The sequence below is a fragment of the Wasmannia auropunctata genome, unplaced genomic scaffold (genome assembly GCF_000956235.1).
Source record: "Wasmannia auropunctata unplaced genomic scaffold, wasmannia.A_1.0 LD335981.1, whole genome shotgun sequence".
In the NCBI taxonomy this organism is placed as follows: Eukaryota; Metazoa; Arthropoda; class Insecta; order Hymenoptera; family Formicidae; genus Wasmannia; species Wasmannia auropunctata.
The window spans coordinates 275,716-294,313 of record NW_012026909.1 but is presented as its reverse complement, the minus strand read 5'-3'; the positions used below and the strand labels follow the sequence as shown (position 1 = coordinate 294,313).

The following is an 18,598-nucleotide window of genomic DNA, read 5'->3' as shown; positions in this document are numbered from 1 at the left end:
GGGGAGGGGGGGGGCGAGAGGATAAAACGTGCCTTGGTGTGTCCAAGACGGTACATATCAGCGTCGAGGCCGGTGGAATCCAGAATAGCCGCGGCCGCGTCCTTGGGCTCCTTCGCCTTGTCGACTGCCGCGGGCGCCAGGATCTTGTACCTAAAGGGGCATCGGGGGAATCACGGGGGGGGGGGAGGGGGCAAACGTGCAAACTAATTAATACGGGTTCTAGAACACGAATTTCCGTCGATTTATACTCCCTCCTGTGTCGTTCCCCGATCGGCTCTCGCTCCTCCTCGATCGCTAAATCACGATTTTTGAAAAGAAAAATCGGGGGCCCGCTTCATGTAAATACATGTAATACTGTTCGGGGACTGATCCTCTAATCTAATCGGGTACTCCAAAAAAAATCGGGCAATACAGATTCGGACATCTGGTAGGATTTTTTTATCTGTTTTTACGAAAACGAATCTCACGGGGCAGGCAAAACTGAATGGGCATTCGAGTGGTACACGTTGCATTCAATGAGAGGGGGCGACGTGCTGAATTCACGGGGCAAGATTCCAGCGTGGATCGTCCTTAAGTCTCGTCGATTTATTAAAAAACCACTTTCAAGTGAAATAAAAATTCGACCTTTTATCGTCAAGCAATACGCGAGCTCGTAATATTAACATTAAAAAATACACAGATTCCATCTTGAAATCAACGAAGCGAAAATTTAATGTCTCATTTCGCATTGATTTAGCATTTTATCGCGCGTAAATAATGAAAGAATATTTTTTGCTGTTTTTCCTGAACGAGGGTCTTCGGACCATCCACATGGAGAAGTCTAGCTCTAGTTCCTCGAACACGGGGGATGAAAAGTGGCTAGTCCACCAGTTTAGAAATAACGGGGGCAGCGGAATCAAATCCATCGCTATCGAGGGTACGTCAACTAGCCTTAGTGTGGCCGATCCTATAGCTGTCCGGATCGAGACCGCACTCGTCGAAGCACTTTTGCGCGGCGACTTTGGGATCGCTCTGAGACGCCATTGCGGCTGGCGCTAGGATCATGTAACTACACCGTACACAATAAAGATTCGATTACTATGCGTCGAATCCGAGTAGAATAATCTTTCCCGACGTTCGCGTAAAAAAAAAAACTAGATCGGAATAGTCGCAAAAATTTTTCACAAAATTTAAGTCATAAAAAAATAAGTATATACAAAAAAAAGAAAATAAAAAGATTATCTTTTGAATATTTTTAAACATACTTTCCAAAAAATTATTCTAATCCTATATCATTCTGAAATCTATCATTTCCATAATCATTATAAAATGAAGGAACTAATGTAGAACTAAATTAAATAATTGTATTAAAAGAGAGAGTCTTCGCTATAATAAAAATATTAAATTATATAGTGATTAGAAAAATCTGCTATGTCGATTACGTTTAAAGAAATATAATGATAACCTGTGTAAAAGTTTATCTAATATATGTAATAAGAAACCTAACAATAATTTTCTTAATTGGAAGCCAGTCAAAAGAAATCATGGATACATTGCAGATTTTTGTAAACTATAAATTATTGCAACTGGAGGATCGAGGATAAAATAGACAAATTCTATAAAAAATACCAAACGTTACAGTAAAACTTTAAATCATATTTTAAATTTTTCAAAATAAGGAAGTCATTAAAAATAAATCTAATGATGTTGAAACATGTATTATACACTAAGAAGAGATTTAATTCCTCGAACCATCAGCTTTTCGAATTACCACAAAAATGGCAATCTAACCAATCGCAGATATTAGATAGGAGGGGATTCTTACCGTAGCTTGAAGTCAGGATACACCATTCGGTTGGGGAAACCTTTACGACAGATACGAATGCCTTCAAGCACACCGTTACAGGTGAGCTGATGCATGACCAGATGGGAGTCGATCACACCCGGCTGCTTCAACTCGTTGGGGATGATGCAACGGACGAAGTGGGGCTGGGTGGCGCGCAAAGTGGTCATCAGGTTGTTCAACTGCTCCTTGTAGGAGGACGACACGGTCGAGAAACCACCGCCCTTCTTGCCACGTCCGCCCTTGCCGCCGCCGCCGCCGCCGGCGTCACCGGACTGTCCGGGATGATCGGCGAAGATCTCTATCAGTAGCTTGTTAGTGGACTTCTTAAACTGATCGACCACCGTGTCGTTCAGCGGGTCCTTGTTCTTCTCCAGCCAGCCGGTGATGTTGTACGGTACCTGAATCCCAAAGCAATGCTTAAGTAAATCTCTTCTTAAGAATAATCTAGAGAATCTAATTAATAATAATTGTCTATTTCTTTTGTAAGATGATGTAACTGTTAATTTCACTTGTGCAAAGATTAACGATGTCCAATATTATGGGTCTAAATAAAATCAATAATAACTTTATTTTTAGCAAAATATCAATTTTAACTTTTTTCTTAAAAATAAGACTAATATTTTTTTGTAAGAAGCCATTTTTTTGTATAAAATAAAATAAAGGAAATTCGTACGTTGCCAGCATAATGGCCGATGGCGAAGTGGGCTGCTTGCTGGCCCGGTTTGGGCGGTTTCGGCTTCAAAAAGTTGGGACTCTTGCCGAGATGGTTGTTGTTCAGTTTCTCCTCGAAGGTCTTGTCGGTGGCCTTGGGGAACATAGACTCTTCCTCAAGAATGGAGAGGATACCCATAGGCTGTACCGCGAGAAAAAGAAATGAAGGAGCGCATCAGGATCTGTTATATCTCCGAAGATTTCGCATTTTCCAAGAGTAGCGTTACGCAATTTCGGACACAATGTCTTCTTCTTTCTTATCGTTAATGATGTGTAAAACATTTTTTTTGTTAAATCGCGACTGATTCTCAGCGCCAAAGTTCTACCAATAAAAAGAAAGAAATGGAGGCGTGCTCGGTATGCGGAACTTTTGCGAAAGTGCAAAATATCTTCGCGCATAGCAACCCCGTTAGTGTCTCAAGTTTTACTGAAAACGTCAGATGCTAAATACTTCTCGTCGATGTACTTTGTTATCTACTTGCTCGACACTGCGATACATTAATGTACTTCTTTACTTCTGCGACGGTTAATCAATTATACTCGCGAGCGTAATAAAAGATTTATATATGAATTAATTGCCGATTAATAATTAATCTTGCGGACTACGTACAAGAGGAAAAACCCCAACGCTACTCTTAGTACTGCGTTATCTGTAATTCTACAGGATAGATTTATCGAAGCGATGCTTCGGTAACGATCATTGCGCTTTACAGGTCGTTGTGTACCAAAGATACTTAATTTTCTCTGTATTTTAAAATTCTATATCTTGAAAGCGCAATCATCTTTTTCGACACATCGATCTTTCCATCCATCATAAGCTACAGCGGAATATATGATATTCCGGATCCACCGCGTAAGTTTTCAGTCGTGAATATCGAAATTCTATTCAAAAGAAAAATCCAAATTTTACACATAAAGGCAATGATTTTAAGCGCTCTTTGTCCGAAAAAAAGAATAAAATTTATTTAAATGCAGAAATTTAAAAAAAATACAGAGATTTAATTGAATTTATCAATTAAATGAAAAATGAAAGGAATACGATTTGTACAATTTATTTAAAACGCTCGTTTATCTTGAATTACCACTCAGCTTTAAATTTAGTTAAATAAAGTCTTAATAATTCTTTGGACATAAAGAATAATTCAAAAATTAATAAAAGATCCACCTGAACGACTGGAACTTCCACGCGCTAGACCCGTGTGATACGCAAAGAAGATGATATGTAATATAATTAAGTACACACACAGGCGAGGAGATACAACATTGGCAGGAGCCGCACAACGTTGGCAAAATACAGCTACGAACTCAGTGGGCAAGCTAAACTCAAGCGCGAATTGCTGGCGTTACTGGATCACAGCCGGGTGATCCAGTAACATCGAGTCCGTGTCCCGCGCGGACCCGTCGCCTTTACCTTCTCGATCAGATTGATCGTCGGCTCCAAGTCCAAGCCGAAATCGATGAAGGTCCACACGATACCTTCGCGCTCGTACTCTTCCTGCTCGAGCACGAACATGTGGTGGTTGAAGTACTGCTGCAGCTTCTCGTTGGTGAAGTTGATGCAGAGTTGCTCGAAGCCGTTGAACTGCATTCGTTCATGCACCACGATGCACACAGGCACACAGCGAAGAGACAGAGAGAGAAAGAGGGGGAGAGAGCGAGAGAAAAAGAAAAGAGAGAAAACAGTGAAGAAAAACGGGGCGAGGATGTGCGCGAGATCGGCAGGACACCAGTCCGTGCCCAGTCGGTTGGTCCTTTGATCTTTCGATCTGTCTCGGAACTTCCCGCGGCGTAAAACAAAGGTGAAGCATCCAGTCGTTTCAACAAGTAAATCGCGATCGACTTAACGAAAATTTATTTAATCTTGACTTTAGATAATTAAATCTCAATTATATTTGGATTTCATATATATCGCGTGTTGTAGAAAAAAATCGCTCCACCTTTCGATCGACGCGGCGAGAGGCAGTAGAAAAAAAAAACAGATAATGCTCGAGTGAAAGTGTGACGGTAGGAGGAGAGTGTTAGTGTTCGATCGAGCAGACAGACAAGACACATTCAGCGTAGTATATCTCGAGCGTGTGTGTGTGTGTGTGCGCGCGCTATTCGGAGGAATCCCGAGTCTCTTCCGGCGATCGGGCCCGCGATCTGTCGATCTGCCACGACCGGGTGATACCTTCTCGATCAAATCGATAGTCTGCTGGAGGTCCATGCCGAAGTCAATAAATGTCCACTCAATGCCCTCGCGCTTGTACTCCTCTTGCTCGAGGATGAACATGTGGTGGTTGAAGAACTGCTGCAACTTCTCGTTGGTGAAGTTGATGCACAGCTGCTCGAAGCTGTTGAACTGCTCGACCGAGTAGCGGCAGCGGGGCCCATGCGAACGGGGGGTTTAAGCGAAGAACAGAGAAAAAAAAACAGGGGGGAACAGCCGTCATTAGTGCTGCCTGATGGCGCGAGAGGAGAGCGCTCGACCGATGACTTCGACCCGTAACTTTCATCGTTCGATTCCGGGGGCGAGGGCGAAGGGGAGGGTCCGAGGGGAGGGGGGGGGGGGGACACTCGATGTGCCCTTAGGGGATTTGTTCCTGAGCGTGCGATAAACTCGAAAAATTCCGAGGAATTAAAATATTTTAATCTTACAATAACGTGTGAATAATTAAATTAGATAATTATAGCTAAATAAATCTCAATATTGACATTTAAATAAAAATGGATAGCTGTGCTTTTTCAAGTTCGTCGCACGGATCAGAGACACTCGCTTGTGTCGTTACGTGATAAATTAAAAATGGTACCATGATGAACACTGACGATACATTCGTGTTAGCTGGGATCGACACTCAATGTGCTTTTGTAGTTTTTAGGGCAGGGGGTGAGGAATATAATTACCGCTTCATTTATTATTATTTGTCGTTAATTGTTAACGATTAACCATCGCTTTCCGATGTTAATCTCCGAGTTAATTTCACGTTCATTTTAATTTATATAATCACTTTCACTGTATCTAATTTTTATTCTAAAACTCGTTGATTAATGCCACGTTGAACGGTGTATTTCTTAATCATCGAGCTGTCAAATTTTTAATGGGCTGACATTCAGTGCTCGTCACAGGAGCTTTGCTGAAGTCTATAGCAATCTGTTCATTGTAATTAATTCGGCGCAATAAGTTTATACCAATAATAAGCGTCGTTGATTCGTCGAATTTTTCTTTCTCTTTTTTTCGCTTCGCGTTTCGCTCCTGGTCTCTTCAGGATTGCGAACCCAGATGAATCGTCGAAGAAAAGACAATGACGTTCGATTGTCGTTCAATCCATTGAACGATTTCGGGGAAATTCTTTGCGGGCACGATATTAGTGCCGTTGGGGAACGTGACGGGACGCCATGAGGGGCAAGAAAGGGGGGAAAGAGTGGCTTAGGCACTCGTATCAAGTACCTTCGGCGTCTTCGTCATTCCCGAAGAGCCAGAGAGATTGCGACAGAGGCACAAGCGTGAAAAACCGGTGAAACTTAACCGGTGAAAGCAACATCAATAAATTCGTGATTCTTGCAAAGTCCCAGAAATCGGCTCGCTCAAGCTCGTTCGACGTCTCGCTCGTTCGTCGTCCGTGGGATCGATCAACTCCCAGGGGTGCCGGATCGATGCGTTCAAACCTTGATTCGGGATAGATGACAATACCTTTTCGATCAGCTCGATACAAGCTAGCAAGTCCATGCCGAAATCAATGAACACCCAATCGATGCCCTCCCTCTTGTACTCCTCTTGTTCGAGCACGAACATATGGTGGTTGAAGAACTGCTGCAACTTCTCATTGGTGAAGTTGATGCAGAGCTGCTCAAAGCCGTTGTACTGCCATTTTTTGCATTTGCACAGAGCGTAGGCGTACGGCAGGAACAAGAGTGAGGGAGAGAAGATGGTAGATAGACGAACAGAATGAGGTAGAGGAGGGAAAGAGAGAGAGAGACAAAAATATTATCAGTGAGACAAATAAAAGTCGACAAAATTAAATAAGTGTCTGTGTCATATGTGTGTTGAGTTTTGACATTTCTCTAATTCTTTTTTAAATTCTGATATATACTTAAAAAAAGAACAGAATTTATTATACTTGCAAATATTGCTGAATTTGATGTTAATCTCCGTAAAATAAATTTTACTTTGTTTTTTTTTTTTGCAATTTCTTATTTTAGTAGTATAATTGTCACTTAAAAAATCTAATTTGTATTTAATTTAGAAATTTTCATAATTTCTCACACAAAACTGTCTGTATAGAGTAATTTAAAAAATATTCATGCAAAGTAATATATACTTTTCTAAATAAAAAATTGATATTTCCTCGTAAAAATTAAACTCTATTTCGATGATAGAAGAGGGAACTAGAAGTAGCCTAAGCGGAATGCGACAGGAATGCTTGCTTGTCGACACCAATACGTGCGGCCGAAACCGCGAGATCGACGACACAAAAAGAAAGAGAGAAGGACGCAGGATGAGGGTGAGTATAGATGGCTGACGATAAGAAAACAGTGGACGATCACTTCCTTTTTTTTAGGAAAGGGGGTAAGCGTTAGAGTGGCGGTCTCCTCTGATCCGTGATAAGTCGTCAGGGATTCCCGCGTGCTTAGAGTTATCTCAATCCTCGTGTTCGTGTCACTCGTGCTCGTTATATTCAGCTTCGAGTTATCCCGTTCTCTTTTGCTTCCGGCCGTACCCCGTCTGCTCGGGTCTTTACCGGCCAGGAATCGATCGATCCGTCGTCCTAATGTACCTTCTCGATCAGATCGATACAAGCGACCAGGTCCATGCCAAAATCAATGAAGGCCCACTCAATGCCCTCCCGTGTATACTCTTCTTGTTCGAGGACGAACATGTGGTGGTTGAAGAACTGCTGCAGCTTCTCGTTGGTGAAGTTGATGCAGAGCTGCTCGAAGCTGTTGAACTGTTCGAGAGCAAGAAACAGGCAAGCGTATGTGTATTCTCTAGTTTTTCCTCTCTTGACACTTCTTTTTAGCTTTCGCAGCTCTTTCGGCCTGTTTCTTTTAAAGGGATTTCTTACACACGTCTACACATGTAGCATCGATCGGAATTGCGAAATTACCCGAAGTCTCGAAACGGCTAATATACGTAAAAATATTCTTGATGAAGTTCTTTTTTTTTGTAAGGGAATGCATATGGAATCAATAACGTTTTTCTTCATCAAGATTGATAAAGTAATTATAATTTTAATCATTATTTTATTAATATTATATTATTTAACTGTTTTATTATTTAAAAACTCTGAGGTTTGTGAAATTCGAATTATGTTGTCGACTCGAAACTTCGGGCTGACCAAAGTCTCATTACGAGGGATTTCTTTGCAGGTCACGTAATACAAATCGGTGGTGTTGCGCACCGTTTATCGCTAGGACGGATTGGTATCAATCATTTCGCGACCTAGCACGAGGTCGTTCTTTCGGATTCAAACTTATCATGTCAGAGAATGTTCCAATGTCTCGATTTGTGTCCAGAATATCGGTCGATTCATTCATAAAACAGAAACACGGAAGAGATACAAAATCAAATAAAAATTCAAAATACGAGATTATGCTACATTCAAAGTTAATTGAAAATGTATCATATCTCTTCAGTATGAGACGTCGGATCGCAGACAAACAATAAGAAAATTGACGCATCTAATCTGTAATAAATACGTAACATATTCGTGTTAGAATTCAATTTTGAAATTCAGTCCCGTGTCTGTGATCAGATGTCTTTACGAGTGCCATATACGTGTAAGGTCCAACAATATTAGTCTACGGCCAACAACTACCGTTACCAACTCTGTCAAAATTACATCAATGGGAAAACCATCATAAAAGAGTGGTTCCTGCACGACTCCTGACCGTCCTGGTTTACTAATGGACAGTTAAACGTACGTGCTTAATTTAAAAAAAGGAGGGGAGGAACGAAGATGGGTGAATGGTTAATCATTTCTACACTATATTCACTCTGCGTGAAGTCCACTGTTTCGATGGTGACAATGATGACAATGAATGTCCCTTTGATGAATAAAAAAAAAATCCTTTTACCTGCACGCTGTCCCACTTGGAGTCAGATAGAGTGAATGAGCGTTCTTCGGGGGATCTAAGAGTATCTAAGAGCATTCTCGATAAAAGACTCCTATCGTGAATCATGCCATATCGATAAAAATTTTCTAAGCAGAGAAATTCTGCTACTTCTATGGAGACGTGCAGAAAAATTCGGGGCAATCGAAGAGGAATTTTTCGAAATCATGCGTCTTTCGAAGAAACAAATGATGTATGTACATACGATAATTCATAAAATTCTTCATTAAAATTCGGAATAATTTTTTTTTTCTCTTCGCTTCGTGTTAATTTGACAATAATAAATAGTAAAATTATTGCGAGAATATTAATAACGATTAATCATCACATCGAACAAAAATTTCACAGTTTGTTCAGGGCAATACAGAATCATTCAGGGGATCAACAGAGCATCTAAACTCATATTGAGATTCACAGCATATGATAAAGTTATTCAATAAAGATAGAACTGTCGAGTCCATTCAGGATATAATCGAAATCCATTCAGGGTTTTAACGTTTTAAAATTCGTGTTGAGGTTTATGGCAACCCCAAAAGGGACGATGATACATATATCTAGGGAGGGGACAATCTACGAAGATCGAAATCATCCTTTGGAGAAACTCATACTTCATCGAGATTAACGATAAGACTAACGTGCGGGACGTAAAAAGACCTTTAGACCTCCTAGAGAGATCGGAAAAACGAAGGGGGGGAGGGCGGATCGATCGTTCACCTTCTCGATCAACTCGATACAAGCTAGCAAGTCCATGCCGAAGTCAATGAATTGCCAGACGATGCCCTCCTTCTTGTACTCCTCTTGCTCGAGGACGAACATGTGATGATTAAAGAACTGCTGCAACTTCTCGTTGGTAAAGTTGATACAGAGCTGCTCGAAGCCGTTGAACTGCGAGATACCGAGGTAAGTAAGTGAGATATGATTACGGGTTAGATTTTCCGAGGAGATTTTACTCGACGACTCGTTCGACGGAGGTACGAAATGTCTCGTGAATCACGATTCACTTTCTCGTCACGCTCGATTTTGAGCGTTTTTTCTTTCCTGTTTTACTTCGTCTCATTGTCAGGGGAAAGTGAAGTCTGTATGGATCGAAGATGCGAAGGATTCTTCGCACCTTCGATATCTTCTTTTTTCATGTGTTCGATTATATTTTCGTTTCACGTCGACGATTTGAAAGAGAAGCCTCGAAGGCATTTGCTTTCTCTTTCTTACGATATGATTTTTTTTATATTATACAGAGAGCGAAAAAATTGTATAATAATGACAAAGAAATTCTTTTTGAAAATTCTTATACATTAAATATCTAAATAATTAAAGTAGAAATAAATTTGATCGATCATTAAAATTAAATTTGCTCTTATAAAATTTTATTCGCGAGAATCATTTAATTTTAACAATTTGTAATTTGCCGATTTTTTTAACTAGTGCCAAAAATAGAAAGAAAATACTATTTTGTCATTATAATAAATTTTTCAGGGCAGTGGCGACAAAATAATGGAATGTAATTTACGGAATGAAACTTTCGCGAGAATCGTCGACGATCACGTTACGTATATATGCGTATATGTGTGTCTATATATTTGTGGATCGCGGTTCGGAAGAAACTTACGTCGAAAATCTCGAAACCGGCAATATCCAGTACACCGATGAAGTGCTGCCTCTTCTGCTTGGTGTCCAGGGTCTCGTTACACTTCTTCACCAGCCACTTGAACAGCCTGTCGAACATCGCCTTCGACATGGCGCCCACGGAATAGGCTACCTGGTCTTTGTTACGACCCTGGGTGACGAACTCGTTACCGACCTTGATCCTCGGCTTCAGCAAGTTCTTGTAAAGATCGGCACAGTCGCAGCCAAGCAGCTTGGCCACGCGATCACCTTCCTGAAGTGCAAAATACGATCATTTCTTTCTTGAAACGTTCTTTTCCACTGAAGAAGAAACGGTATAATAACGTCTTGACAGATTTAATTCGTAACTTCTGAATAAAGAAAAAGACATATTTCAGCATGTGTAGAAAAAAAAGGTTGGAATGTAACTGTATAGAAATATAGTTTGAAAAAAATCGTTTATGGGCCCAAATGATTTTTGTCTTTTTGCAGCATCGAAAAGAAATAATATTTTCCTTAAAATGTTAAGAAGACGTTTTAAATGATATAAAAATTGATTGCAAAATCTTTTTGGGGATAAAACAATCAATGGTACATTTAGGAAAAGCCAATAATTTCATGACACTACAAAGTGTTGATTGGAAATAATCTTCTTAATTAGAAGATTGTTTTTTTTTATAAAAAAAGAACAGATAAATAAAGCTACTAAAAATTATTATGTTGATAATTGTGATTTCTAGTAGCGATTCAAAGATACGCACTTCAGTGCCATCGGCTTCAGCCTGTTCCTCACGACCCCTCTGCTTGAATTTCATGCCACCCATGTGCATGACGGACGCGGTGATCTTGTAGATGTCATCCTTCTCTTCCTGGGTGAAGCCCAGCACATCGAAAGCTTGCTGTTACCGAAAAGAAGCTTCGTTAGATCTCGTCACGCAGTGACGCTTTCGCGTCGAAAAAAGTTTCAAATTACGAGGAGTTGATTCGCGAAAGATATAAATTTTTCAGATGTGTTTTGTACGTCTCTCTTAGATCTTTTATTGTTTAGAATTCTGTTTCGAAATTTTATCGGAGATGAAAAATGGTACATTTTATTGGCAAATACAGAGAGATCCTGAAGGATAATATGACAATGCTATAACACATTTTATTGTTCATCGCGAATCAAATTCAGAAAAGGAATCATCGGAAAGAAAACGACGATCTCTAATCACTCCTCGGACATGACTCTCGTTATCAATTTTGGCGAACTTACGTGGACGAATGAGAGTTAATAGAAACACACAAGGACAACACAAAGGCTCCCAAACACGGCGAACGATCGATGTAACTAATTACATTGTAAATCGTTCGGCTACGTGCATGGAAGCTGCGTGAGAAAGAAGAGAGAAAGAGAAAGAAAGCCAGCGTGGCGTAAAGCTCGGTTTTACCGCATCAATTGAAATTAATTATTTTACGATCGATCGAAGAACTTATTTAAAAAAGAATAAAATTTTAACAAACTGTGTAACAATGTAAAAACGTTCTCTAACCTCGTAACTATTTGCTTAAATATATATATTCAATACGTGCAATTTTTTTTTAATAATAAGCTCTTGAATTTGACGATCAATTATTATAATTTTAAACCAATTGGCTCTTAATCAATTACATCAAGATTAAAGTTAATCAATGACAAAATCGGTCGTAAAATTTTAACTTTAATCACGGGTCAATTGCTTCCTTTTATATCCAGTTGCGTAATTCTGGAAGAAAGTGACTGACATTCCGGCGAAACCGATCGGAAGCGTTCTTGCAGCAACAGCGAGCTGAAAAGCAGAAGCGAAGCTCGTGTTACGTGACGATAGCTCCTTTTCTCTAAGCTCCGGGTGTCAACGCGAATTAACACTGCCTACGTGATCTTTCAAGACCACGAAGTGCTAGAAAAAGAATAAGAAGAAGAAGAAAATTCGAAGAAGATGAGCGAAAACTGCGAGCTTGATCTCTAGATCGTGCTCGTCGCGAAATGCCTCTTTATTTTGACAAAGAGACCTTCAGGGTCAGCCTGAACGATTCCTCGTTTACTTCCAACCCCCTCGCTCCTTTGAGGGGCAGCTTGGATCTCCTTTAATTCGACGTCGCACTCGATCGATGAAGAATCGCTTCCTGGAGGCCGCGTCTCTGATCAAATCTATCAAAGTTTCACCTGGGATGGAATTCTCACAGAAAGAGAGAGAGAGAGAGAGAGAGAGAGAGAGAGAGAGAGAGAGAGAGAAACTACCGTAGAAAGGGAAGGGACGGGGAAATAAACTACTGGAAGTAAACTACTGAAAGTAAACTACTGGAAGTAAACTACTGGAAGTAAACTACTGGGTTGTAAACTGCAACGGGGTTGTAAACTACTGGAACACGATGCTCGAAGTATCGCCGAGTCTCTTTAAATCGAGATGTGGGAGAATTTCTTTCGAGAATTCTTAAATCGCTCCAAGTTAAAAAAACTGGAGTAGATACCAGAAAGGGGTACAATACTACCGGAAGAACTCGAAAGTGTTGTATCATTATGTACATAGGTAGTTGCGCGGAAATCGATAATATAGCAACGATCGAGCTGTTAAAATAATTAATTATATACATATATGTATATACACATAAATATTATCTTTAATTCGACTTTATATTTTCTGGATTTTAAATTTCTACATAATATTAAAACTGTTTATAAAAAAATATTAATATTAAAAAAATTAAAATTCAAAAATTCCAATACATTTACTTTGATTATTTTTGCATTGAAAAATAAATGATAAAATATCTGCAAGCATCGAAGACAATATTAAACATATTAAGAATACATATTAAGAAAACATTTTTAATTATTATATCCTTAATTTGATAAATTCAGTTATTAAATTAATTTTTAAGAATAATTCAATAGAAATAATATAACTTAAAAAATTAGTGATCCTTAAGAAACTACAAATTTCAGGTAATTGCACAAAGTATTGTTGCTAATTATCGTCCGCATTTATATGGTCTGATAAACAATATCTGAGATCGAAAAATAACAGCGATGTCAATCTTCAAAAGATCTTTCATTCTTTTAACACTAAAAACTATTATCGTTTTATTAAATTTGATTACGATAAATCTATTATTTTTATAAATCTATTGATATTACAATACATTAATTGACAAGTATTTGAACGAAATTTTTTGATCGACGTCGCTGGTACAAGATGGGTGGATTTATATATCCATGTAATTTAAAGATATGGAATCCAACTTTTACAGGGCGAAAGGGGAAAGATATCTTCTTTACAACCAGGGTGATATTTAAGGACTTACGTCCGTCAGCAAACATTCCTCGGCATCGTCGACGTTGGGGATCGTAATCTTTCCTTGGGACACGTTGACATAGTCGTATATGTTGTTGGACAATAAACATATATCTGTGAAGCATTTTGGAAGATAAAGTTGCAATTTCAGAATTTGTTTCATCTCAATTCTGATCTCAATCTCAATGTTTCAATGCCTCGTTTCTGATGACCCTCGCGATATGATTCTCGATTCATCTTTAATCAAGGAGCGATTGTACGATTGTCGACTTGCGTTGCCGAGTTTCTATCGTCAATCAGTTGCTGCTAATTTTTGAAACTCGAATATTCACGGCGCGAGAAAAGCCTTTGATCACATCTTCTCCAAAAAGATTTAAAAAATTTATGTCTCGGATTTGATATAACATTATTTCAATATTTTTGAAGAAATTCTTCCTTAGAACATTATTTTCTCAAATAGGTTTTCTCAATAATGTTCTTTTCGATTGTTCTTTTAAAAATTTTAAACAATAATTTAAAAAATTAATTTTTGCATTATGTTTTTAAAAACTTTCTTTAATATTATTATCTAAATCAGGAATCAAAATATATTTTTCGATTTTCTGCTATCAAGAAATTATATATTACTTTTAAGGAATTGCTTTAATTTTTCAATTTAACAAGAACAATCTTTTTGGAAGATGAGTCTCGAAAAGGGTAAAAAAGACGAAGAGATTACATTTGCGAGCGCGTGTTTTCAACAGCCTTGCAGATAGGGGGACGGGCGATAATAGTGTGATAGGCGTATCGGGGAGCGGGTAAACGGGGGCGATGAGTTTCTATCTCGATGGAAGAGAATATTTCTTCAGCGCTGAGAAAGTCTCGCGCTCCCAATCTCCCCGCGCCCCGATTGCGGCGGCAGGCAGCTTTCGCAGGCGGGGGGCGAGGGGGGTGACGAATCCTCGGCCAAACTTCAGCATCACCTTGCTCGAACGAGAAATCCGAAGAATAATTCTTATCTACATAAATTATACTAAAGTTGAAAATTAAGCCATCTGACAATAAAATAAATTAATGTTTAATTTTTTTAACTATTGCAGATTTGTAAATTAAATAAATATTTAATATATGCGATCATGTATAATAATTAAAATTATAAAGATATTCGATTTCAAACTATTGAAATCGAATATTTCGATGATTATATATAATTATAGATATCTCTTCCTCATTAAAATTTCTAATATTTCTTCCACGATCAGAAATTGGTTCGAAATAAATTAATATTTTTAAATAATTTCACAAGAGGCACAAGGGGAGTCTGAATTTCGCCGAGGCTCGAAGACACCCTGGGGGCTGGACTTACGTCCGTTGCTTCCATGTCTTCGCCGTCGTTGACTCCCGGAATTCTGGTCTTACCCTGGCTAATGTACCAGTAGTCGCCGATCCGGTTGCTCAGCATGGTCATTTCTGTATTAGTTCATTCTTTTTTTTTCTATCCACGCTCGATCTCGTAATTGGCAAGCGAGCGATCGTGATCATCGTCGACATTCCAAGTTCCTTTGCCAAATTCAAAAATTTTACCCCTTTTCTCGTTGGAAAACTTTTTACCGAATTAATTCGGCTGCTACTTGATTTGTAATTGACAATTAAATCAGTCGATAATTATTTTAATATTTAATTATTATATTTTCATATTTTGAGAATTAATGTGGACATTCTTTTTTTTTTTTTTTGAGGGTAAAGAAATGATTGGTGTCGTCGATGCTCGCGATAGAAAAGACAATAGCAAGTTATTGGCGGCGAGTACTTGCTGAAAAAAAAATGATAGTGCGATAGAGAAGAAGAGAAGAGAAAAAGATAGAGAAAAGTAGAAGGAAAGTTATAATGATATACAGATATCCGCATGTGCTGTAAGAATATGTCTGGTTAATTACGTGGCACATTGAAGAGCTGCAATGGAAATACAGTAGAGCAGAGAGAAAGAGAAAGAAAGAAAGAAAGAGAGAGAGAGAAAGAAACATAGAGAAATACAGATAGCACGTAAGAAGAGAAATAACAGCACAAATAAACATCTTTGTACAAAATACAGGATATGTAAGTAGAAGCTGACACCAAAAAAAAATTCAAAGTGTACGGAAAAGAATCGTCACTCGGTGAAGTATTCAGTGAGCGATGACACTTTTCCGGAAAGCGGTCCCTCTGTACGGAAAGGCGGCAATTATGTACACAGAGGGGCTAGTGCTTAGAGAATTGGACCAGCGAGCTTCGAGAATAGAAATTTGACGAATACAAAATGGGACGACTGATATAAATTTCAGAAACAAACGCAAGATTATGTAATTAACGTAAGCAGAAAAATTGTCTTTTTTTATAAAAGAGCATAAGAAGCTCCTCCGCGAAAATGGAAATTTGAAGATTTGAACGGAAGGAAAAGCACGCATCTAAATATCAATTACGTAATATTATCTTTAAAATCGATATTTATAACATTCTCGCTAAGAGCTCTCTACGATATATAAATATAACAATATTAATATTACGTAAATCCGATGAAAGATAATAAATCTCTTGGAAAAGATGTGTGAAAGTATGTATTGCATAAATACGTATTGAATAACTGTCTGTGAAATAGTCTAAGCGAGAAGTAAAAGGCCTTCGAAAGTCCAGTTTGACTCCTTTTATCTCGACGGAATTTCTCTTATTGAGACGCGACCACTGACGCCGGCTGGTCCAGGTTCGTTGCACTTACATCGGTAACCAAAAGCTCTTCGCCGTCATCGAGGCCGGGAATCGTCGTCTTGCCTTGCGATACAAAGTAGTAGTCGGTGATGTTGTTGGACAGCAGACACATCTCTACAGGGTGACCGGATAGAAAGAAAGAAAACATGCGGGTGGTTAGAACAACCGATGGTGGGCCATGTTTCCTAGTGGCTTTCCATCGTGCTATCTAAGGGGGGGAAGATCGTATCTACAGGGGATCTATTGCGAGTCCGCCGGGTTCTCTCAACTGCGTCTCAACGTGAAGGAAATACTGGCAGGAAAGAGGTAACAAAAAGGTGCCACCTGTCCTCATCAGGGGTTCATCAGACGAAGAAACAATCATAGTGCCTGCGTCCTCTTCAGAGAGAGAGAGAGAGAGAGAAAAAAAGTATAGAGAAAAAAAAGTCAATTTTTCTTCTCTTATTTACAAATATATATATATAAGATATTAATATATTAATTTAAATAATTAATTTAAATTATTCGTACTGCCACACTCTGGAATAACAAAATTAATCAAATTTAGATCAAGAAGAAATTTTTTAGAACTTCCAAAATCTGTCTTTATTCCTAATTATAATGATCTAATTGGGATTTTTACGGGTTGCTTTTACGCAATCGTTCTGTAAACATTTTTATACGAGTGTGCTTCATCAAATTCTTGAGGAATGAACTTTCTGAAAGCTTCTGAAATTTGAACCAACAGTTTCGAGATAGTTTCTTCGTCCACCTTGTCAACATTCGATACTCAGAATACTCGCTACGCTACAAAGTAAATACGTTCTACGGTATAGCTCTGTAAAAATACCGCTACTCCTTTTGCGGATTACGCCTTGCTAGGAGAAACAAATTATATACAAAGTGTCCCAGCTCTCTTGCAGTAAAGAGATCTACTACTAGCATTACTATTCTACGAGAAATACGTGACTGTCGTCGTCGATTTCTACACTTTGGAATGATAATTCCATTTCATCTTTTTCCTGAAAGAAAATAACACCAAGTAAACTTGCGTTTTATTCAAATAAGATTTTCTTCCATTAAAACAATTAGAGCTAATATGAAATCGGAAAATTTTAATTACAAAAAAAAATTGAATTTATTTAGAAATTATGAATTTTTTTATTGATCAGAATTTTTGCGAATTTGTCAAAATCTTGCACATTTCTTTGCTTTGCAGTTATTAATAAAACCGAATGTGATTAAATTTTCTTCCAGAAAATTTAATCGACGATCAGAAAATTACTAATCGATGTTAGTTAACATAGTAAATGTAATATGAAACTGCCAGCGAGTTAGATTATATCCAATCGAAAAAATCGACTTCGATAGACACGTTTCTTTTTCACAATACCCCGTTCTAGAGGCGTTACGAATTGCCTGCTACAGTTCCTCCAGGCAACGTATGTACAACGAAATATATAAAGTTAATCCACGAAAACCGCCAACTGTGGCCAGCAACCGAGTCTAAGGGTGTCATATATACAAGGATAGTAAAGGTAAATAAACGAGAGGCGAGAATCCTGCGATATTCGTCAGGCCCTTACGTCGGTCAGCAGACACTCCTCGCCGTCGTCGACGTTTGGGATCGTCGTCTTGCCCTGAGATACGAAGTAGTAATCGTTGACGTTGTTCGATAGGAGGCATATCTCTGCGTGGAATGAAGGATAATTCGACAGTGAGAAAGTTTGTTGGTGTGCGCGGGAGGAAAAAAAGGGCGGACCCCCATCCGGGCGATTGCACCGCCCGGATCGTTCATTGCACGCGGTACCTTTCTTTCTTCCAGGTTGCACGGCACCTGTGTCTTCTCATCTTCCCGACCTAATCTCGTTATCAGCGAGAGCGTTCGCGGCGAACGCTCCAGAAATAATCGCTACCTCGAGAAAATTAATTATCTTTCTGCCTGAAAGATGGTTAATTATTTATATGTATACTACATTTAGTCCAAAAGAATAGGTATTTTTTTCACTAATGTTGTCGTAATATAGTTATTGTTGATAATTATTCTATATGCACAATGAACGTGTGCGCAATTAATGTGTAAATAATTAAGTTTTTCATCATTCTCGAGGTAACGATAATTTGTCAATATGATCCTAGGAGGAGAATATAATTCATGGAAATCGACGTGCGGCGGAATCCTGTTTAAATTTCGACTTTATCTTTTTCCGGATTTCACTTTTTCTTTTCACGCGGAATATTAATGACCTTACCCTTTAGTCCCTTGACTGAACCGGACATCATCTGATAGAAGATGTGATAGGAACGCTCGAGGGTTTGTTGAGAGATGACACGAGCCTTCTCCAGCAGATCTGTG

The 18,598-nt window shown here is 38.7% G+C and overlaps 1 protein-coding gene across 22 annotated transcripts in view; it reads right to left on the bottom strand.

Annotated features, from left to right (window-relative positions):
- The window catches only part of LOC105454585 (myosin heavy chain, muscle), a 50,280-nt gene that overhangs the window by 19,544 nt on the left and 12,138 nt on the right, over positions 1–18,598 (bottom strand). For 6 of the 22 annotated variants that reach the window (XM_011697294.1, XM_011697276.1, XM_011697296.1 and 3 more), the window contains exons 7-14: positions 18,495–18,593; positions 17,829–17,932; positions 10,990–11,127; positions 10,233–10,502; positions 7,291–7,461; positions 2,499–2,678; positions 1,805–2,223; positions 33–150 (exon numbers count right to left, since the gene is read on the bottom strand). In XM_011697294.1, the coding sequence (XP_011695596.1) occupies positions 33–150; positions 1,805–2,223; positions 2,499–2,678; positions 7,291–7,461; positions 10,233–10,502; positions 10,990–11,127; positions 17,829–17,932; positions 18,495–18,593 (1,499 nt within the window). Of the gene's footprint in view, positions 1–32; positions 151–930; positions 1,049–1,804; positions 2,224–2,498; positions 2,679–4,706; positions 4,878–6,206; positions 6,378–7,290; positions 7,462–9,340; positions 9,512–10,232; positions 10,503–10,989; positions 11,128–13,552; positions 13,657–16,273; positions 16,378–17,828; positions 17,933–18,494; positions 18,594–18,598 lie in introns of all 22 variants that reach the window. The other 16 variants (XM_011697298.1, XM_011697289.1, XM_011697288.1 and 13 more) reach the window with 15 other exon arrangements.